Raw genomic sequence first — 22,837 nt, forward strand, 5'->3', positions numbered from 1 at the left:
TTAAATATTATTTCAACCTCTTATAATAGAAATGTATTTTTATCTTACATGAATAAATAAGGAAAATAATTAAAAGAGGTATAATCCTACTTGTACCGAGTACCTGAACTAGCCAAATCTCAAAACTAAACTAATTTTTTTAAGATTTATTGTATTTATTTGAAGGGTAGAGTTAGAGAAGGAGAAAGAGAGAGAGAGGTCTTCTATCAGCTGGTTCACTCCAAAAACTGGCCGCAACCACCGGGGCTGGGCCAGGCCAAAGCCAGGAGCCAGGATCTTCTTTTGGGTCTCCCACATGGGTGTCGGAGCCCAAGGACTTGGGCCATCTTCCACTGCTTCCCCAGGTGCATCAGCAAGGCGCTGGATAAAGTAGAGCATCCAGGACTTGAACCGGCAACCATATGGGATGCAGGCACTGTAGGCTAGGCTTTAATCTGCTGAGCTACAGCACCGGCCCCTAAACTCATTCTTTATTCAAGTAATATTTGAGTGCCTATTAAGTGGCCAGGCACAAGATAAAGATGCCAACCTTGACTTGAAAGGTATGTTTTTGTGGACCTGCATATATATGAAATTCTCATTTACATGTGTATGCCATTCTGAGCATTGAAATGTGTCAGTTATTAAACTAAGAATTTCATCTACATTACCAAGCTGTCATTCAATGACTATTTACTGAGAATTTATTTTTTGACACTACACTGTTCTTGTCTATAGAAAGACAAATATAGACACAGGGACATGAGGTCTCTGTCCTCATGAAATTTAAAATTTAGTGGTGAACACAGACATTAATTAAATAACCACACAAATAAGTAAAGGAAAAGCACACAGTATGGTAAACATATAAACAGTAAAGATGATCCCACTGAGGCTCGCAGAAGGTTTGCCTGGGGGCCGGCACTGTGGCACAGCAGGTACAGCCACCACCTGCAGTGCCAGCATCCCATATGGGTGCTGGTTCAAGTCCTGGCTGCTCCACTTCTGATTCAGCTCTCTGCCAGGGCCTGGGAAAGCAGTGGAAGATGGCCTAAGTCCTTGGGCCCCTGCACCCGCATGGGAGACCCAGAAGAAGCTCCCGGCTCCTGGTGTTGGATTGGCACAGCTCCGGCCGTTACAGACAATTGGGGAGTGAAACAGTGGATGGAGGACCTCTCTCTTTTTCTCTCTCTCTGCCTCTCCTTCTCTCTCTGTGTAACTCTGACTTTCAAATAAATAAATCTTAAAAAAAAAAAAAAAAAAAAAAAGGTTTGCCTTATCCTAAAGGATAAGCAGAAACCAATCAGGCTCAGGGCTGGCATTGTGGCATAGCAGGTGAAGCTGCTGGCATCCCATAGGGGTGCCAGTTTGAGTCTCGGCTGTTCCATTTCCTATCCACCTCCCTGTTAATGTGCCTGGGAAAGCATCGGAGGATAGCCCAAGTGCTTGGGCCCCTGCCACCGACATGGGAGACCCAGAAGAAGCTCCTGGCTCCTGGCTTCAGTCTGGCCAAGCTCCGGCAGTTGTGGCCATTTGCGGAGTGACCCAGCAGATGGAAGATTTCTATCTCTCCTTCTTTCTCTGTAACTCTGTCTTTCAAAAAAATAATGTCTTTAAAAAAAGATAAATAATACTTACAAACCTTTAAGAAAAGAAATTAATGAGGCTCATGAAGCTGGGCTGCAGGGGAGTTAGGAGGAGCATTTCAGGCAGAAGAAATATCCTAAGTAAAGGTCACATGGTGAGAAGCATAGTGCACACCAAGCACTGAAAGGGTGCAGGGTCACTGTCAGATGTCTACAACAGCCAGGCTGGTGCCCATAAGGGATGCTGGCATTGCAGGCAGCAGCTTTACCTGCTATGCCAAAGCGCTGGCCCCAGCTGTTTTTGTTTTGAAATGGAGAGAAAGAGAGAGACAGAGACAGAGAGAGGTCTTCTATCCATTGGTTTACTCCCCAAATGACTACAACAGCTGGGGCTCTCCTAGGCTGAAGCCAGGAGCCTGGAACTGCATCCACGTCTTCCATGTGGGTACAGGGGCTCAAGTACTTGGGCCGCCTTCCACTGCTTTCCCAGGCACATTAGCAGGGAGCTGGATCAGAAGCAGAGAAGATGCTGGTGCTGTAGTGCAGAGGATTAAGCTGTAGCCTGCAATGGTGGCATCCCAAATGGGCACCAGTGAGTCCTGGCTGCTCCACTTCCAATCCAGCTTCCTGCTAACATTCTTGGGAAAGCAGTGGAAGATGGCCCAAATCCTTGGTCCCCTGCACTACTGTGGGAAAACCAGATAAAGCTCTTGGCTCCTGGCTTTGGCTTGGCTCAGCTCTGGCCATTGTGGCCATTTAGGGGTGGGGATGAACCAGTGGATGGAAGGTCTCTCTATTTCTCCCCCTCTCTCTCTAATTCTGCTTTTCAAATAAATAAATAAATCTAAATAAAAAAATAAGAAGTGGAACAGCTGAGATTCGAACCAGTACCCATATAGGATGCCAGCATCACAGGCAGCAGATTAACCTCTGTCCGTTACAATTGGGGAGTGAACCAGTGGATGGAGGCCACAAGGCTGCCCCTGAGGAATGACTTTATTTTCATACACTGCTCAGGATATGTTGAGCTTCTACAATTGGTAAGCTGATGTCTTTTGTCAGTTTCAGAAAAAAATCTGTGTCCCTATTTTTGGAACATTGATTCTGTACCACTCTATTTTCTCCTGGGACTCCAATTACAAGTATATTAGAGTATTTGATCACGTCTCACAAGTCTCTCATATGCTGTGACATTTTTCTCAAAACCATTTGTCTTCCAGTGCTTAATTTTATTTTATCAACCTATAAACCGATTTACTGATCTTATTTTACATCATTCAATTTGTTGTCAAGTTTAGATATTGAGTTTATAATTTAGTTATGAATTTTCAGTTTTAGAAAGTATATTTGAGGTGGTGCTGTGGCATAGCCACAGTGGTAAAGCCACTGCCTGCAGTGCTGGCATCTCATATGGAAGCTGTTCAAGTCCCAGCTGCTCCACTTCTGATCCAGCTCTCTGTTATGGCCTGGGAAAGCAGTAGAAGATGGCCCAAGTCCTCGGGCCCCTGCCCTGCACTCACATGGGAGAGCCGGAGGAAGCTCTTGGCTTTGGATCAGCGCAGCTCTGGCCATTGCGATCATTTGGGGAGTGTACCAGCGAATGGAAGATTGACCTCTCCCTCTGCCTCTCTGTAATTCTGCCTTTCAAAATAAATAAATAACTTTTAAAAAGTATATTTGATTCTTTTTTATAGATTCCAATTCAATGTTGAAATCTATTTTTCCTTCTACTTTGTCCATGTTTCCCTTTTTCTGTTGTTGTTGTAAAGATTTTTTTTTTATTTACTTGAGAGGCAGAGTTACAGAGAGAGATCTTCCACCCACTGGTTCATTCCCTGGATGGCCACAGTGGCCGGAGCTGAGCCTATCAGAAGCCAGGAGCTAGGAGCTTCTTCCTGGTCTACCATGTGGGTACAGGGGCCCAAGCACTTGAGCCATCCTACACTGTTTTCCCAGCAACATTAGCAGGGAGCTGGATTGGAAGTGGAGCAGCCAGGACTTGAACTGGTGCCCATATGGGATGCTGGTGCCACAGGCAGATGCTTAATCTACTATGCTACAGCGCCGGCCCCTCTTCTATTTTTCTTAAGGTCTATTTCTTATGTAGTTGAAAGGGACAGCGATAGGAATATATTTATTTATATGTATGTATGCATGTATGTATGTAGATAGATAGATATACAGAGACAGAGAGAGAAAGAGAAATCCTCCACCACTGGTTTACTCCTTAAATACCTGCCACAGCCAGAGCTGGGCCAGGTTGAAGCCAGGAGCTAGAAACTCTATAAGGTAAGCACTCAGGCCCTTCCTTGCTGCCTCCTGGGATGTTGGATTGGAAATGGAGGTACCAGGACTCCAACTGGCACTCTGAAAGGGGATGGGGTGACACAGTGGTGGGTTGCCTCGCTATGCCACAATACCCATCCCTTCTTTATTTTCTTAAACATGTTAATGACAGTTATTTATTTTTAAAGATGTATTTATTTGTTTGAAAGGCAGAGTTACAGAGAGAGAGAGGGAGAGACACAGAGAGATCTTCCATCAGCTGGTTCACCCTCTAAATGGCTACAAAGGCCAAGGCTGGGCCATGCCAAAGCCAAGAGCCAGGAGCTTCTTCCAGTTTTCCCACATGGGTGCAAGGGCCCAAGCACTTTCCCAGGCCATTAGCAGGGAGCTGGATTGGAAATGGAGCAGCCAGAACTCAAACCTGTGCCCATTTGGAATGACGACATTGCAGGTGGCAGCTTAACCTACTATGCTAATGCAGGCCCCTGGTCAGAGTTACTTTATCATCCATGTCTACTAACTCCTATACATGGACAAATGACTAAAGCTAAATGACATCCTCCCCCACAAAAGTGCCCTCTTCCCTATTTTAGGCAAATAGGATGAGGGCTTGGCCCATGTCTACCCAATCAAGAATTAAATTGGAGGTAGGCACTTGGCACAGCAGTTACATTGCTGCTTGGGATGCCCATACCCCCTACTGGAGTGCCTGGCTTGAGTTTCAGCTCCTCTCTTTCCAGTTCCTTCCTGGTAATGCAGCCTGTGAGGTGGCAGCAGATTATGGCTCAAGTGCTTGGGCCCTTGCACTCGTCTGGGAGACCCGGATGGAGTTCTAGGATCCTGGCTTCAGCTTGGCTGAGTCCTAACCGCTGTGGACATTTGGGTAGTGAACCAGCAGATGGAAGATATCTCTCTCTTTCTGTCTTTCATGGAAAATGAATGCATTCATTTTAAAATAAAAATTTTTAAAAAGGAAAATTTAAAACATGGAATGGAGGGGCTGATGCTGTGAAACAGTGAGTTAAGCCTCCACTTACAATGCTGGCATCCCACATCAGAGTGCCTGTTTGAATCCCTGCTGCTCCATTTCTTTCTTTCTTTCTTTTTTTAATTTATTTATTTGAAAGGCAGAGGTACAGAGAGGCAGAGGCAGAGAGAGAGAGAGAATCTTCCACCCACTGGGTCACTCCCCAAATTGTCTCAACAGCTGGAGCTCGGCTGATCTGAAGCCAGGAGCTTCTTCCGGGTATCCCATGTGTGTGCAGGGATCCGTATGGGATGCTGGCACTTCAGGCGGCGGCTTTACCCACCTACACCACAGGGCTGGCCCCTGCAGCTCAATTTCTGATCCAGCTTCCTGTTCATGTGCCTGGGAAAGCAGCGGAGGATGGCCCAAGTGCTTGGGCCCCTCCCCCTCCCACCCATGTGGGAGTCCCTGTTGTTGCGACCGTTTGAAGAATAAACCAGCAGATGGAAAATCTCTCTCCATCATTCCCCCTCTCTCCATTGCTCTGCCTTCAAATAATAAATGAATAACTGCTTGGACTACATTTTTACTAGACTTCTGGTTTTTCCCTGTGCCTTGGATGTGGCCTCCCGGTCTTCTGGTCCACAGCCTGGGAAGTCTCGCTGTTCTCGGGCTGGAAAGCTTTAGCCTTGCGAGCTCAGAGCACCGTGCTACAGAGGCTCAAAATCAGGCAAACGTAGCGACAGGCAAACATCTGTTTGATGCAGGCCCCTCTCCTCCGTGGTCTCATTTCCCAGGCTTCACTCTGCCTTTCTGTTGGCATTCTGTTCCTCCTGAGGCGTCAGTCAAGGGCTTGTGAGGAACACTGCCACATTGGGGTCTTCTCCAGCTTCCAGCCCTTCACATCAGCCCCAGGCTGCCAAGAGATCTCCCGTCTGTTTCCACCAGGACTTTTCCTCTGTGGGGTTCTAGCCTGATCCTTGGCCTGCAAGCACTCCCGGGAAAGGAAATGGCTGGTGACAACCCAGGAAGCAATCATCCTTCTCTGGAATATGCATTTACTTATTTGAAAGGCAGAGTCACAAAGAGACAGAGCTCTCTCTGATTCACTTTCCAAATGGCCTCAACAGCCAGGCAAGAGCCAGGCCAAAGCCAAGAGCCAGGAGCTGCATCCTTGCCCCCTACATGGGTAGCAGGGACCCAAGCACCTGGGCCATTTTCTGCTGCTTTCCAGGCACTTCAGCAGGAAGCTGGATCAGAAGCAGAGTAGCTGGGACTCAAATCAGCACTCTAATATTGGATGTCAATGTTGCAAGCAGTGCCAGCTTAACTCACTGTTCCATAACCCCAGCTCCCTTCTCTGGAATTCTAGTCCATCTAGCCCTGTTGTTATCTGATGTCTTTAAAAATATTATTACAGCATTAATTTTAAAAAAATAGTTATTTATTTGAAAGGCACAGTTAGAGAGGAGAGGCACAGAGAAAGAGATCTTCCACCTATTAGTTCACTCCCCAAATAGCCGCAATAGCCACGGCTGTGCCAGGCCAAAGTCAGGAGCTTCCTCCAGGTCTTTCACATGGGTGCAGGGGACCAAGGATTTGGGCCATCTTCTGCTGCTTTCCCAGGCACATTAGTAGGGAGATGGATTGGAAGTGGAGTAGCCAGGGCTCGAATTGACACCCACATGTGATGCCAGCACTGAAAGCCATGGCTTAACTTGCTACTCCACAGTGCTGGCCCCTACAGCATTAACTTTTTAAATCGCAGTAGGAGTACTGTCCCTTGTAATCTATCATATGCTACCCAGAAGCTGAAGGTCTAGTGCCAAATCTGAGAACCCCAGCATCTGCAGTATTATAACAGACAGGCTGTGAGAACAGATTTTATATGGGCATGAGGGAGAAGGAAAACAGGCATGACTGGGAGGCTTCTGGGTAGCAACTCGACACAGGGACGGCACTAAGGAGTTACAGAAAATAACTGGACACAGGCTGTGGAAAGATCATGAGTGGAGATTTCAACACAGGATGGCTCTTAGGTGTCTGGGTTTAGGAACTGAACGTAAAACACTGAGACAGTGACCATTGGAAGGGAACCTTGTTTTGAGGACAAGACTGTGAGTTTGGTTTTGATATGTTGAATTTTAAGCATCTTTGAGACTTTCAAGTAGTCAGCTGGGTTTAGAGATGTGACTCTCAGAAGAGAGGTATAATTTTAGGGATACCCAGCATAGAGGAGACAATTGATGTGTGAACTACACTGTCTCAGCAGAGGATACAGAGTGAACAGGACAAAGAGTGCAGGCTGGAGCCTGGAGGAGCTCCAATACTAAACAACCAGGCAAATCCTTTCCTTTTGTTTATATTCTCTCAGTATACCAAACATCAAGTGATTCTTGTTGCTTAAACTCTATCAGTTGATCTTGAGAAAACTCTGTTACCCAAAGTTCTCATCAGTAGGTCCTCATCAGTTTTGGAAATTCTGTGAAGGTAATCACCAGACCCCGTAGGGCTTCAGGCATTATTTTTCAAATTCCAGGTCATGACTCAACGAGTCATGAAATTAATTTAGTGGGTTCTGATCAGCATTTTTAAAATGAGCTAAGTAGAAGGGGAAATTTCAAAGTGCATCACACACAGAAGGCATCTACACTCTCGTGCTTGACGAGCTTATTCAGGTTTAATGGCTCCAGATGCAAAGCACGAGGGTACTTCAAGAAGTCTGGGGGGCTGGCGCTGCGGCGCAGTAGGTTAATCCTCTGCCTGCGGCCCCTGCGGTTCTAGTCCTGGTTTCTCTTCTTCCAATCCAGCTCTCTGCTATGGCCTGGGAAAGTGGTAGATGATGACCCAGAAAGCAGTAGATGATAGCCCAGATGGCTCTCTCAAATAAATAAATAAAATCTTTAAAAAAAAAGAAGTTCGTAGAAAAACAGAATTAAAAGATGTTAATATTGGTGCAAAAAACTGGAAATTCATGAATAGTTTTCAGTTTTTTTTAAAGATGTACCCATTTATTTGAGAGGCAGAGTTACAGAGAGGCAGATACAGAGAGACAGGTCTTCCATCTGCTGGCTCATTCCCTAAATGGCAGCAATGGCTGGAGCTGAGCCCATCTAAAGCCAGGAGCCAGGAGTTTCTTCTGGGTCCCCCATGTGGGTACAGGGGCCCAAGCACTTGAGTCATCTTCCACTGCTTTCCCAGGCCATATTAGAGTTGGACAGAAGAGTAGCAGCTGGGATCCAAACTAATGCCCATATGGGATGCTGGCACCACAGGTGGAGGCTTAACCTACTACGCCACAGCACTGGCCCCCCATGCATAGTTTTTTCATTATATGCATTTTCTATCACCTTTTTTATTAATTTTTAAAAATATTTGTTTATTCATTTGAAGGGCAGAGTTACACACACACACACACACACACACAGAGTGAGATCTTCTATCTACTGGATCACTTCCCAAATGGCCACGAAGGCCTGAGCTGGGCTGAACTGAAGCCAGGAACCAAGAGCTTCTTCCAGGTCTCCCATGTCGGTGCAGGGGCCCAAGCACTGGGGCCATCCTCTGCTGCTTTCCCAGGCCATCAGCAAGGAGCTAAATCAGAAGAAGAGCAGCTGGGACTAGAACCAGCGCCCATATGGGATGCCAGCACCACAGGCAGGGGCTTTATCTGCTATGCCATGGCACTGGCCCCTGACTAATTTCTTTAAAGATTTACTTGTTTATCTGAAAGGCACAGTTACAAAGGGAGAGACAGAGAGAATGACCTTTCTTCTGCTAGTTTCCTCCCCAGATGGCTGCAACAGCCTGGGCTGGGCCAGGCTGAAGCCAGGAAGCAAAAACTCCATCCTGGGGGGCGGCGCTGTGGCACAGCAGGTAAAGCCACCGCCTGCAGTGCCGGCATACCATATGGGTGCCAGTTCAAGTCCCGGCTGCTCCACTTCTAATCCAGCTCTCTGCTGTGGCCTGGGAAGGCAGTGGAAGATGGCCCAAATCCTTGGGTCTCTGCACCCACATGGGAGATCCAGAAGAAGCTCCTGGCTTCGGATTGGTGCAGCTCCGGCCATTGCAGCCAACTAGGGAGTGAACCAGCGGATGGAAGACCTCTCTCTCTCTCTCTGCCTCTCCTTCTCTCTGTGTAACTCTGAATTTCAAGTAAATAATGGATTTCAAAAAAATTTTTGCAACAAAATAAACTTAGATTTTAATTCCATTTTCCATGAACCTTTTGAAGGATCCTAGTAGAACTGCCAAGTCTGTGGGCCCTGCACCCCCATGGGAGACCAGGAGGAAGCACCCGGCTCCTGGCTTCAGATCAGCGCAGCACACCAGCCGTAGCAGCCATTTAGGGGGTGAACCAACGGAAGGAAGACCTTTTTCTCTGTCTCTCTCACTGTCTAACTATGCTTGTAAAAAAAAAACAAAAAAACAAAACAAAACAAAACAAAAAAAAAAACAAAAACAAAAACAAACAAACCCTGCCAAGCCTGTATCTCAATTGCAGGCCTCTCCTCTACAGTCTGAGAGTTAGATGTGACCCTGTGCTCTTCCTGAGACAGTGCCCTCTGCAGTCTCCAGGTGACAGCAATTCCGTCCTTCCTGGAGCCTGTGAGGCTTAAATCCCTACAGCATTTTTTTTACTTCTCACGTTCTCTAACACACTGAACCCCACCTCTCAGGAAACGCTGTTGAATCTGCCCCAGAATCCAACCCCATCTCACTATTCCCACTACTCCCACTGTGGTCCACATTATCACCGTCTTACCTCCCACCCACGTTCACACACCAGCCTCCCAACCTCCCATGGTCTGTCCTCCGTGCCACAGCCACAACAGTGCTTTGCAGAAGGGGTCAGGGAACTTCCCTCTGCAAGCTGGAGTAAACAATTAGGCTTTGCAAGCCAAGAGGCAAACTGAAAGCTATTACACAGATCTTTAAGTAACAAAAACCAAATTTCTCAACATTTTCTATCCACAAAATTAAAAATGTAATACAGTATACTTTTTTGTAATAAAGGTCTATTAATGAGAAAACTGGAATTTTCACAAAAATGAATACCATTTTGCTTAAAAGTCAGGGATTCAAAGCCAGTATTCCCTATTGTCAAATCACCTACAAATGCTTTATCTGTAAAAACCATTTTTAGGGGCCAGTGCTGTGGTATAAAAGGTCAAGCCGCTGCCTGTAACACCAGCATCCCATATGGGTGCCTGTTCGAATCTCAGCTACTCCACTTTTTTTTTTTTTTTTAAGATTTATTTTATTTATTTGAAAGACAGAGTTACAGGGAGATGTAGAGACAGAGAGAGAGGTCTTCCATCCCCAGTTGGTTCACTCCCCAATTGGCTGCAATGGCTGGAGCTGTGCCAGTCTAAATCCAGGAGCTTCTTCCAGGTCTCCTATGTGGGTACAGGGGTCCAAGGACTTGGGCCATCTTCTACTGCTTTCCCAGGCTGTAGCAGAGAGCTGGATCAAAAAAGGAACAGCTGGGACTAGAACCAGCACCCTATAGGATGCCGGCGCTTCAGGCCAGGGCTTTAACCGGCTGCACCACAGCACCGGCCCCTCCACTATTTTTTTTTTTTTTTTTTAAGATTTATTTATTTATTTGAAAGGCAGAGTTTAGAGAGAGAGGGCGGGAGAGACAGAAAGATCCCACATCTGCTGGCTCACTCCCCAATGGCCGCAGCTGGGCCAGGCCCAAGGTAGGAGCCAGGAGCTTCTTCTGGGTCTCCCACGTGGGAGAAGGGTCCCTAAAGACTTGGGCCATGCTCTACTGCTTTCCCAGGCACATTAGCAGGGAGCAGGATCAGAAGTGCAGCAGCCGAGACATGAACTGGCACATAAATAGGATGTTGGCATCACATGCAGCGGCCTTATCCGCTATGCCACAACACTGGGCCTGCTGCTCTACTTTTGATCCAGCTCACTGCTTAAGTGCCTGGGAAAGCAACAGCAGATGGCCCAAGTCCTTGGGCTCCTGTACCCAATATGTGGGAAACCTGGATGAAGCTCCTGGCTCCTGGCTTCAGTCTGGCCCAGCCCTGGTCATTACAGACATTTGGGGAGTAAACCAGGAAATAGAAGTTTTCTCTCTCCAATTCTGCATTTCAAATAAAATAAATATTAAAAAACAAACAAAAAAATAAACAAAATTTTTAGCTATGGGTCATAGGCAATAGGCAGTAGAATGGACTTTGTGGGCTATGGTTTGCTGATCTCTGTTTAAAATATAATCAGATCATATCACTCTAACCTCAAAACCCTGAGAATTAGTTTTATCTTGTTGTGTAACAACCAACCATAACTACAGTCACTTAAAGTAACACCCACGTATTATTCTGCAGGTCAGAAGGTGTCCACCTAGGGTCCCACCAGTGGAAGTGATGGCGACCTCCCATGTGGAGCACCTGGGACAGGATACAGGATCCACGCCCAGGCTCAGGCATGTTGTTGGCAGAAGCCAGCTCCTTGTGCCCCGAGGTGGGAGGTCCCCATTCCCTGGCAGGCAGGATCCGTGCCTCCTCCAGCCCCAGGCAAGTCCCTTCCTCTCTGATGTAATTTCCCGCGGTTTTCCTCGTTCATCCACACTGGCCTTCTTGCTGTGGCTGGAACTGCCCACCCTCTGCGCACTTCAGGATCTGCCCAAGAGCTCCTCTCTGATGCTGACTTCGTCAGCTCCAGGATCTCCAGGTCTTTGCTTAACCTTCACCTCTTCAGCGAGGCGTATCTGATCGTGCTTATTGAACAGTCCCATCTGCATTCCTCCTTCCAGCACTAGCTCCCCTACCCTGCTCCACTTTTTCTTCTTCCTTCTCCTGTACTAACCTTTAACATCTCGTTTACAACATTTGCTGTGTCTCCTTCCTAGAATTAAGCTCAAAGGTAAGGATTTTTTCTGTTCACTGCCGTATTCTAAGCATCTAGCTCAGTGGCTACCACAATATGAATCTATGAATCTCTCTCTCTCTCTCTTTTTTTTTTTTTTTTTGACAGGCAGAGTGGACAGTGAGAGAGAGAGACAGAGAGAAAGGTCTTCCTTTTTTCTGTTGGTTCACTCCACAATGGCTGCTGTGGCTGGTGCACTGTGGCCGGCGTACCGCCCTGATCCGAAGCCAGGAGCCAGGTGCTTCCTCCTGGTCTCCCATGCAGGTACAGGGCCCAAGCACTTGGGCCATCCTCCACTGCACTCCCGGGCCACAGCAGAGAGCTGGACAGGAAGAGGAGTGACCGAGACAGAATCCGGCACCCCGACCGGGACTAGAACCCGGGGTGCTGGCACCCCAGGTGGAGGATTAGCCTATTGAGCCACAGCACCGGCCACAATATGAATCTCAATATTGATCACAAATATTCACCGAATGAATGAAGTTTTCAGAAACTCTTGTTTCAGTTTTCTGCATACTTATGTACTTACTAAGTTGAGACATAAAACATATTTCTAGTTTTTTTTTTTAAGATTTATTAATTTTTTGAAAGGCAGAATTATAGAGAAAGGGGGATCTTCCATCTGCTGGTTCACTTCCCCAAATGGCCACAACAGCCAGGGCTGGGCCAGGCTGAAGCCAGGAACCTGAAGCTTCTTCTGGGTTTCCCACATGGATAGCAGGGGCCCAAGCACTTGGCCATCTTCCATTGCTTTCACAGGTGCATTAGCAGCAGGCTGGATCAGTACAGTAGGGGCCAAAGCTGTGGCACAGCTGGTTAAGCTATGGCCTGCAGAACCAGCATCCAATATGGGCATGGTTTGAGTCCAGGCTGCTCCATTTCCGATCCAGTTCCCTGCTAATGCACCTGGAAAAGCAGTGAAGGATGGCCCGAGTCCTTGGGCCCCTGCACCCACATGGGAGACCTGGAGGAAGCTCCTGGCTCCTGGCTTTGGATCAGTGCAGCTCCAGCCATTGCGGCCATTTGGGGAGTGAAACAGCAGATGGAAGATATCTCTCTCTATATATCACTTCTCTCTTTCTGTAACTCTGCATTTCAAATAAAATAAATAAATCTTAAAAAAAAAGTAGAGTAGCTGGGACATGAATTGGTGCCCACAAAAAATGCCAGTGTCACAGGTGGTGACTTAACATTATATGCTACAGCCGGCGCCGTGGCTCAATAGGCTAATCCTCCACCTTGCGGCGCCGGCACACCGGGTTCTAGACCCGGTGGGGGCGCCGGATTCTGTCCCGGTCGCCCCTCTTCCAGGCCAGCTCTCTGCTATGGCCAGGGAGTGCAGTGGAGGATGGCCCAGGTGCTTGGGCCCTGCACCCCATGGGAGACCAGGAAAAGCACCTGGCTCCTGGCTCCTGCCAGGATCAGCGCGGTGCGCCGGCTGCAGCGGCGGCCATTGGAGGGTGAACCAACGGCAAAGGAAGACCTTTCTCTCTCTGTCTCTCTCTCACTGTCCACTCTGCCTGTCAAAAAAAAAAAAAAAAAAAAAAAAAAAAAAACATTATATGCTACAACGTAAGCCCCTAAAATATATTTCTTACTGTGGAACAAAATCAAGAGAGTTTGAAAATTACTGACTGGAGGGATGGGGCCGGCACTGTGGCGTATTGGGTAAAACCACCACCTGCAGTGTCAGCATCCCATATGGGTGCCAGTTCGAATCCTGGCTGCTCCACTTCTGATCCAGCTCTCTGCTATGGCCTGGGAAAGCAGAAGATGGCCCAAGTGCTTGGGCCTCTGCACCCATGTGGAAGACCAGGAAGAAGCTCTTGGCTTCTGGCTTCAGCTCTGTGCAGCTCCAACCATTGTAGCCAACTGGGGAGTGAACCAGTGGATGGAAGATCTCTCTCTCTGTCTCTCTCTCTCTGTGTAACTCTGACTTTCAAATAAATAAATAAATCCCTGCAAATGCACCTGGGAAGGCAGCAGAAGATGGCCCAAGTACCTGCGCCCCTGACACCCATGTGGGAGACAAGGATGGAGTTCCTGGCTCCTAGCTTCAGCCAGGCCCAACAGTGGCTGTTGTAGCCATTTGGGGAGTGAACCAGTGGGTGGAAGATCACTCTGTCTCTCCCTCTCTGTCACTCTACCTTTCAAATCAATAAAATAAATCTTTTTAAAAAATAAAATTACTGGAGTTAAGACTACATGACCTGTAAGATCCTTCTAAGTTTGAGTACTTGGTAACATTAACACTGAAAAAAGCAAAGCAGTCATTCCTACTTGCTCTGCAATTGTAGATTAAGAAAAAAAAAAAAAAAAAATGGGGCCGGTGCTGTGGCTCAGTGGGTTAACGCCCTGGCCTGAAGCACCCGCATCCCATATGGGTGCCTGTTCAAGACCTGGCTGCTCCTCTTCCGATCCAGCTCTCTGCTATGGCCTGAGAAAGCAGTAGAAGATGGCCCAAGTCCTTGGGCCCCTGCTTTGGATCGGCAGAGCTCCAGCCATTGCAGCCAACTGGGGAGTGAACCAGTGGATGGAAGACCTCTCTTTCTGCCTCTCCTCTCTCTGTGTAATTCTTTCAAATAAATAAATATTAAAAAAAAAAACACAAAAAACAAAAACCTGTGGAAATAGCAAGAATCTTGAATGCCTTAAAATACAAAAACCCTGAAATTAACCTCTCCATCAGAAAGAGATATTCCTTCAGAGCAAATGACCAAAGAGAACATTTTCCAGCTCAGAATTTCTCTGGCTGTAGTTTCCATTCACTTACTGAAGGAGCGAGGAGGAGAGCAGAAAGACATCACTCAACGTCTCTGCTGTGGCGATTGTCAGCTGGACGGCCGTGGGGAGCAGAGACCACTTCTGAAGGATGTACGACTTCCACTCGTCCACGGGCAGGTCCATTGCACTTCAGATCTGCGAAATGCGGAACACATAGAAGCTCAGATTTGTACACAACAGCTGGAAAATCACGGAGCCATCCACGTGAGCGTAAAGCAACAAGGTCCCTGCCTGTGGTCTCTTTCTACCGTTCCAAGCTGGGGAAGGACCTGTATTCTCTCACTCCAGTTCACTCAGCATCCTCTCGCTGAGAAATGCTTGTGGGAAGCTGGCTCTGTCCCAGGCTCCGAGCCAGCCCACAGTACTATGAAAACAAGTCTTAGGCCGGCGCCGCGGCTCACTAGGCTAATCCTCCACCTAGCGGCGCCGGCACCCGGGGTTCTAGTCCCGGTCGGGGCGCCGGATTCTTTCCCGGTTGCCCTCTTCCAGGCCAGCTCTCTGCTGTGGCCCAGGAAGGCAGTGGAGGATGGCCCAAGTGCTTGGGCCCTGCACCTGCATGGGAGACCAGGAGAAGCACCTGGCTCCTGCCATCGGATCAGCGCGGAGCACCGGCCGCAGCGCAGCCGTGGCGGCCATTGGAGGGTGAACCAACAGCAAAAGGAAGACCTTTCTCTTTCTCTCTGTCTCTCCCTCTCACTATCCACTCTGTCAAAAAAAAAAAAAAAAGAAAGAAAAGAAAAGAAAACAAGTCTGATGACTGCAGAGAGCTGCCCTCCGGCCCCTCTGAGACCTTCGCCATCCAGGTGGGACTTCTGAGAGACACCCAGGTTCTCCCCTCTCACTGACCCCTGCGACTACAACCGTCTCTCTCTAGGTCCAGTTTTCTGTTTCAGTCCGCAGCTCCCTGCAGTCCAAGACCTCACCAACCCTGGCGTGGCACTCTTTCCAGAGCGTCAGAGTGGCTCCACACCTTCAGTCCATCCTGCACCGGGACAGGTGACAGTCCTCTGACTTGAATTCACGAATGCTCCTGAATGCTAGCACACAGGGAAGAGCAGCACAAACCCGCCATGATCTGGTCCACGGCTTTCTAACTCTCAAACCCCGCTTCTTCCTCTATCTACTCTGCTATCCCAGCATGCCAGGCGATTCCACCTCCCCAGTGTTTTGGCACAGGCACAGGCACTCTTATCTGGAGTCCACCTAGCAACTTCCTACAAAACCTTCTCCTCGATTCAAACGGCACCTTCTTTGGGAAGCCTCCCCGATCTCCTGAGTTGGGCAAGTCCTCTTCTGTGACTTGCGGGAACTGAATCTTATTTACCTTCAGAGGGCCCCTGGATGCCACAGTTCAGGGCTTAAGGAATCCAGTCGCTGCCTTGAGCCTATTTAGCCGTAATTATAAGGGGGGGGGGGCAGCTCTGGTTCGGCTCTGGCTTGCCAGGCTGACCGCGCGCCAAACTCCTGGTCGGGCGTTCCCGCAGGTGCCCAGGCCGAGCTCGCGTAGCTGGGTCGTCGGCACGCTCCGCCGCACGAGCGCGACACCCGGCGCGCCCCGCGTCGCGGCGCTCCGCCCCCAGGCCCCGCCAGCCCGCCACTAGGCCTCGAACCCGGCCTCCGCCAGGTCACGTGCGCCGTCTCGGCCAATGCGCCGCCTGCTCGGGCCCTAAGCCCCTCCCTAGGCCGCGCGCACGTCGTGGGCGGGAGTGGCGCGCGCAATTCCTCTGGCCAATTGCCGTGCAGCCCGCGGGACCCCGGTAGTGAAGGCAGGGCTGCTGCGAACCCCGAGCGCGGCAGTTGGCGCGGCGGAGCCATGGTCGGCCACCTGAGTGAGGGGGCCATTGCGGTGAGGAGAGGCTGGGAGCGGTCGTGGGCGCGGAGCCGTGCGGAGCGGGGACGGAGGAGGGGAGCCAGGGCGGTGGGCGGGACAACGCAGGAGAAGCAGATGGCGGGGGAGCCGCGGGGGTTTGCCCCGCGCTGATCGGCGCCCTCTTGTCTCGGGAGCCTTCCAGTGTTCGTTACACACGCTCAACGTTTTTCTGCCAAGAAAACAGACGTGTACTTTGTTCGCATCTCCCTCGCCGGCCGCCCTTCCCCCATCCCCCCAAACTTCTCGAGAGTCGTCTGTTTCCAGTTACTCTGTGTCCTCGCCTCGCGGCACCTGCCGTGGGTCAGCCTGGTCCCCGCGGCGCTGGGGCCTGTTGATCACCTCTGCCTTTGGCCTCTGTGGCTCAGCTTGCCTAGTCTTGCTTTTGATCCCCTGGCTCCTCCCCCTCCACCCCTGGCAACTTCATTACCATCCAGAAGTCAGTTAACAGGTTTCTCTGTGCCAAGCCCCCTTTACTCAAAAAGACTTCTGTACTCATCCGTCTACCTAGTGTATCAAAGGCATCTTAAATGCCATCTGCCCGGACCAGATCCTTTATCTTCCCAAGTCTGGGTCTCCGGATGTTACCCAGCCAGAAACTGAGTTCACACGTCCAGTCCAGCACCAAGTGGAGCGTATTTTACCTTAGCATAGATCCTTTATTCATTTTTGGTTAAGATTTATTTGAAAGGCAGTTACAGAGAGACAGAGACAAAGAGAGAGAGAGAGATCCTGCATCCTCTTGTTCACTCCCCAAGTGGCCGCCGTGGCTGGAACTGGGCCAATCCGAAGCCAGGAGCCAGGACCTTCTTCCAGGTCTCCCGCGTGGGTGCAGGGGCCCAAGCACTTGGGCCACTTTCTCTGATTTCCCAGGCCATAACAGAGCTGGATCGGAAGTGGAGCAGCTGGGATTCGAACCTCCACCCCTGTGGGATGCTGGCACTGCAGGCAGAGGCTTAGCCCATTGTGCTGCAGCACCAACCCTGTTTGTTTCTTTTTAAAGATTTCTTGTATGTGAAAGGCAGAGTTGGAGAAGGAAAAGGAGAGAGAGCTCTTCCATCTGCTCCTTCACTTCCCAACATCCTGGAGCCAGGAGCCTGGAACTCTGTGCGGATTTCCCGTGTGGGTGGCCGGGGCCCAGCACCTGGGCCGCCCGTTGCCGCTTTCTCGAGTGCATTAGCAGGGAGCTGGATTGGAAGAGGAGCAGCTGGGATTCGAACCTCCACCCCTATGGGATGCTGGCACTGCAGGAAGAGGAGCAGCCAGGGCTTGAATCAGTGCTCATCTGGATGTCAGCCAGAGGCTTAACCCCGCTGTGCCACAACCCGGGCTCCCCACGTAGATCTTTTAAATCCATCCGCTTCTTCCCATCTATGCTGGCGCCTTCATTTCTTGGCTTGATTACCCTCTTCCCACTATTCTTTTCACTCTCTTCTGTAGCCTTAAAAAAAAAAAAAAAAAAAAAAAAACCTTTAAATTCCTGATACATTGCATACTCTTGCCTTGTGTGGGGCTTTTGAACATTCTTTTCCTTCTGCCTGGGTTCTTCACTCCTCCCTCATTGGCTAACATAATTTTCAAATCTTAAGCTCAGTAGTTACTTTTGGGGGAAGTCTTCTTTGACTTCACTTACTAGGCTAAATTCTTTTATTTTGGGACTGTAATTCCTGTGTGTTCCCTTGTTAGATCTGTGACTTTGGGCAGAACACTGGACTGTTTTCCTTCTGTAATATCAGGGTGATGATGCCTAGTACCTTTTGCATAAAGTAAGAAAGTGTGTTAATACATTTAAGTGTTTAGCTCATTGCCTGTTACATAGTAAATGCTCAGTATATGTTACCTGGGATTAATAGTCACACGTGTAATTTTACATTGATTGGTTGTTTATTTGATTAATGTCAGTTACGGTCTGTCTCCTCCAGTAGGTTGTAAATTCCATGGGGCCTGCAGTCATGCTGGGTTTTTTTGCTTCCTACAGTGTCCCCAGTACCTGGAGGTGCCTGGCAAATGTTTGCTAGCTGCGTGAATGATTAAGACAGCAGAAAGAAGGATAGAGCTGGATGGGGAAGAAAGGCAGGAAGGGACAGACAGCTGTCAGAGTTGAGTGAGTTTTGTAGTAAGTTAGGGATGGATGGATGCTGAAGCCTGGGACTTGTTGCAACTTGCAGCCTCGTTTACTTTGTAGCTGCTGCCTTGCACCTTTGGGAGAAATAAGGGTATCTTCACTTTAAATGGAATGTTTGTGTTTATAGGTTCATTTAAACAGTTTGGTAAGTTAGTTTTCCTTAAAAAATTTTTTTTAAAGATTTATTTATTTGAAGGCAGGGTTACAGACAGAGGAGTATGTAGAGAAAGATCTTCCACCTGCTGGTTCACTCCCCTCATAGCAACAACAGTCAAGGCTGGGTCAGGCCAAAGCCAGGAGCCTGGCGCTCCATCTGCATCTCCCACATGGGTGGCAGGGACCCAAGTACTTGGGCCATCCATTATCCACTGCTTTCCCAGGCACACTAGCAGGGATATGAACCCAAAGTGGAACAGCTGGGACCAGAACCGATGCTTATAAGGGATGCTGATGTTCCTGGTGGCAGCTTAACCCGCTGTGCCACAATGCTGGCCTCTTCTCAAATACTGCTTGGATTTTGTTTGTTGTTTATTTTCTTAATAAATGAGAAAGGAAGTTTTTGCATGTGTGTGTGTGTGGTGATGGAGTGAGGGTGAGGAATCTCTGGGCTGTGACCATCACCTAAAGCAAGTATCATTTTCGTTACAAAGACAGGCCCAGAGAGTAAGCAAGTGAAACACAAAGGGTGCAGGCATTCTGGACGAGAGCTTACACGGGGAGCTACTGTGGGAAACAGGACAGACAGCATTTGTATGTTAAGTCATTGGGTCATAGAAAGAAGGGGGAATAGAAGTGCTGTTTTTGACCATTTTCAATATGACATACTTTATGATAGTACTTAAGTACCCCTGATAGGTACTTTTTTTTTTATTATTACCCCATTTTACAAATGAAGAAATTCAAGTGCAGAGGAGTTAACTTGCCTCTCAGGGAGGAGGGATGGTTGTGAGGACTTGAATGCATGTGCTCTTGATTAGGCCTAGTATTTTTAGTAACAATGTTAATTTGGAAAATTTAAGACTTTTTATCTTAAGTATATATGTAATGCTCTATGCTTTAGAAAAAAGTAGTGTTACAGTTGTTACTGGAGAAAATGTAGGGTTCTTGTCTTCGCGCAAGAAAGAATTCAGGCGTGAGACAGAGTAGTGGGAGGTAAAATAGCAAGTTTTATTAGGGTAGGGACATCCGTAAGAACGGATGGGCACCTCTCCAGACAGGACCTGAGAGTGCCCAGTCGCTCGGACTGGGGTGGGGGTGGGGGGGCAAGGTTACATGGTTGAGTAGAGAGAGATTACACCTGGGCAGACCAGGTGGGCGGCTCAGCAGAGAGGTGGAGGGCTGAGCGCGCAGTCCGGTTGAGGGGTGGGGGTGGTTAAGGAGATGGGTCTTGCTTCCCCACCTCTGCTCCTCTGGAACATTGGAACAAAGGGCTTTTTGGATGTAAATAGAAAAACTTCTATCTGAGTTTTCCCCTGAAGGTATCGGACAGGAGGAAGCCTAGCTGGCACCTTCCTGAGTTTAGAGGAAGGGTGAGCAAGACCCCCTGGAGAATGGGTATGGGGAGCTGGGTGTTTGAAATGCAGATACTGGGCTGCATCTGGGAGATTGTGGAAGATTTGTCAGGCAGAGAGGCGGTGACCTCCACCTGGCAGGTTATCAGGTAGAAGGGGGCAGGGCAGGATTTGAAGGCCGGGCTGCCCCTGAAACATTGTCAGGATGACTCTGAGATGCAGATGCATATGCTGGACATAGATGTCTTTTCTTCAGGCCTTTAGGTCACACACACATAAGCTCATAACTGACTTCCTACCTAACACAATCAGTATTTATGATGACAAATTTTAAATGAAGAAAGAATAGTAAAGTGATACATGCATGTGGTTTTATTTTGGTAGTTGGGTGCCCCCAGGCTAAGGCCCAACTGCCCCAGGCACATCCTCACTCCTGCTGTCACGCCTCAAACTCGGGAATAGATCTGGGTATTGGTCCCTGTCCCTGAGCCATTGGTGCTGATGTGGAAGTGCTTTTTAATAGGCAGGAATTTGGGGGTGTCTCCATCGCTGGTTCACTCCCCAAATGTTTGCCTCATTCAGGACTGGGTCAGTCCAAAGCCAGGAGCCTGGAACTCAGTCCAGGTCTTTGATGTGGTTGGCAAGAACCCAATCACTTAAGCCATCACTGCTGTCTCCCACAGTCAGCACTAGCAGGGAACGGGCCTCAGTAGCCTGGGGCGTGCATGAAACCCAGGAGCTTTGATTTGGGACACAAGTATCTTAATTGCTAGGCCAAATGTTGGCTCCATGTGTGATTTTATTTATTTAGGATTTATTTGACAGGCAGAGTGGCAGAGAAGGGTAGGAAGACAGAGAGAGAGCTTTGATTCCTGGTTCACTCACCAAATGGCTGCAGTGGGCAGGGCTGGTCCAGGCTGATGCCAGGAATTCCATCTGGATCTCCCACATGGGTGGCAGGGGCCCAGCTAGTTGGGCCATACTTCCTGGAAGCATTAGCAGAGAGCTGGATGGGAAGGGGAGCGACCAGGACTCTAATCGGCATCTGATACGGGTTGCCTGTGTGGCAAGCAGCGGCTTAACCCTAGTGGTTTCTTTTCTTTTTAAATATTTTTTATTTATTTATTTGAAAGGTAGAGTTACAGAGAGACAGAGACAGAAACAGAAAGGTCCTCTATCTGCTGGCTCATTCCCCAAGTGTTCGAAACAGACGGAGCTGGGCCGATCTGAAGCCAAGAGCTTTCTCCGGGTCTCCCATGCGGGTGCACAGGCCCAAGCACTTGGGCCACCTTCCTCTGCTTTCCCAGGCCATCAGCAGAGAGCTGGATTGGAAGAGGAACAGCTGGAACAGGAACCCATTCCTATATGGGATACCGGTGCTGCAGGCAGAGGCTTAACCTACTACACTACAATGCTGGCCCCAACCCGTGTGGTTTTTAAATTAAGTAAAGTAGAAAGATTGTTTAATGAAATTATTGGCCTTCTGCTCTACCTTGCTCAGTTCTATTCCCTAGAAGTAGTTACTTTGTAAAAAACATCTTTACAACAGTTTCATTTACATATAATAGAAATAGACATTTTAAGTATATAGTTTGAAAAATTTCTTTTTTTTTAAAGATTAGATTTTTTTTTTGAAAGAGAGTTACAGAGAGGCAGAGAGAGGTGGGGGGTCTTCATCCGCTGTTTCACTCCCAACCAGCCAACATGGCCCAAGCAACACTGATCTGAAGCCAGGAGCCAGGAGCTTCTTCCAGGTCTCCCACACAGGTGCAAGGACCCAAGGACTTGGGCCATTTTCTACCGTTTTCCCAGGCCATCGCATAGAGCTGGATGGGAAGTGGAGCAGCCAGGACTCAACCGACACCCATATGGTAGCAGCTTTACCCACTATGCCACAGCAGCTGCCCCCTTATTTATTTATTTGAAAGAGTTACAGATTGAGAGATCTTAAATCTGTGGGTTCACTCCCCAGATAGCCGCAACGGCTGGGGCTGGGCCAGGCTGAAGCCAGGAGTCAGGAGTTCATCTGGATCTCCCACATGGGTGGCGGGAGCCCAAGCACTTGGGCCTTCAGTTGCTTTTCCCAGGTCTTTAACAGAGAGCTGGATCGGATGTGGAGCAGGTAGGTCATGAACTAGCACCCATATGGAATGCTGGTGTGACAGGTGGCAGCTTTACTGCTATGCCACAGTGCCGGCCTTATAGTTGGCAAGTTTTGTACCCCTGTAACCAACACCTTAACCCAAATATAGAACATTGAGACTTACTCCTGTTGTTTCAGTAGTTTCTATTTTGTTAAATAGTAGTCTGTTGTATGCCTGTAACACAGTTTGTTTGTTTACTTCTTGTTGGGCATTTGGGTTATTTTCATCTCTTTGGCTATTATGAATAGTGACACTTAACATTTATGTATGGATCTTTTTGTGGAAATTTTCATTCCTGTGCGATAAATATCTAGAAGTGCAATTGCTGAGTCATATGGTAACTGATTAACTTCATAGGAAATCACCAAGCTGTCTTCCAAAATGGTCATGACAATTTTAGTTGATCCATATCCTTGCCAGTGTGAAATATCAAACTTTTTGATTCTAACTATTGCAGTGAATGTGTAATGTCTTCTTACTGTGGTTTAAGTTTGTACTAACCCTAGTGACTAATGATGTTGAGGATCTTTTCATGTGCTTACTGGCCATTTGTATGCGTCCTCTTTTGTAAGATGTCCATATCCTTTGACCATTCAAAAAATTGATTTGTAAGAATTCTTTATTCTAGATATGTCATTTGCTACCTATAAGTATTACATATATTTTCTCTCTATCTGCAGCTCTCCTTTTCATGCTTTTA

The 22,837-nt window shown here is 48.3% G+C and overlaps 2 protein-coding genes across 9 annotated transcripts in view; one reads left to right on the forward strand and one right to left on the reverse strand.

Moving 5' to 3' along the window:
• The window catches only part of SMYD4 (SET and MYND domain containing 4), a 63,612-nt gene extending 47,542 nt beyond the window's left edge, over positions 1 to 16,070 (reverse strand). For 5 of the 7 annotated variants that reach the window (XR_011383626.2, XR_016223913.1, XM_051824515.3 and 2 more), the window contains exons 1-2: positions 15,815 to 16,070; positions 14,480 to 14,625 (exon numbers count right to left, since the gene is read on the reverse strand). Coding sequence is in view for 4 of the 7 variants with exons in the window: in XM_051824515.3 (XP_051680475.3) it covers positions 14,480 to 14,613 (134 nt within the window). In the remaining 3 variants the exon portion in view is untranslated. Of the gene's footprint in view, positions 1 to 14,479; positions 14,626 to 15,460; positions 15,596 to 15,814 lie in introns of those variants that run through there. The other 2 variants (XM_070061184.2, XM_089317600.1) reach the window with 2 other exon arrangements.
• A 179-nt stretch (positions 16,071 to 16,249) lies between these two features.
• RPA1 (replication protein A1) overlaps positions 16,250 to 22,837 on the forward strand; it is a 64,153-nt gene continuing 57,565 nt past the window's right edge. For both annotated transcript variants that reach the window (XM_008270927.5, XM_089317602.1), the window contains exon 1: positions 16,250 to 16,336. In XM_008270927.5, coding sequence (XP_008269149.1) covers positions 16,304 to 16,336 — 33 coding nt within the window. In that variant the 5' untranslated portion in view covers positions 16,250 to 16,303. The remainder of the gene's footprint in view (positions 16,337 to 22,837) is intronic.

This window comes from Oryctolagus cuniculus, chromosome 17 (genome assembly GCF_051225735.1).
Source record: "Oryctolagus cuniculus isolate XC-2025 breed Fujian yellow rabbit chromosome 17, ASM5122573v1, whole genome shotgun sequence".
NCBI classification, from domain to species: domain Eukaryota; kingdom Metazoa; phylum Chordata; class Mammalia; order Lagomorpha; family Leporidae; genus Oryctolagus; species Oryctolagus cuniculus.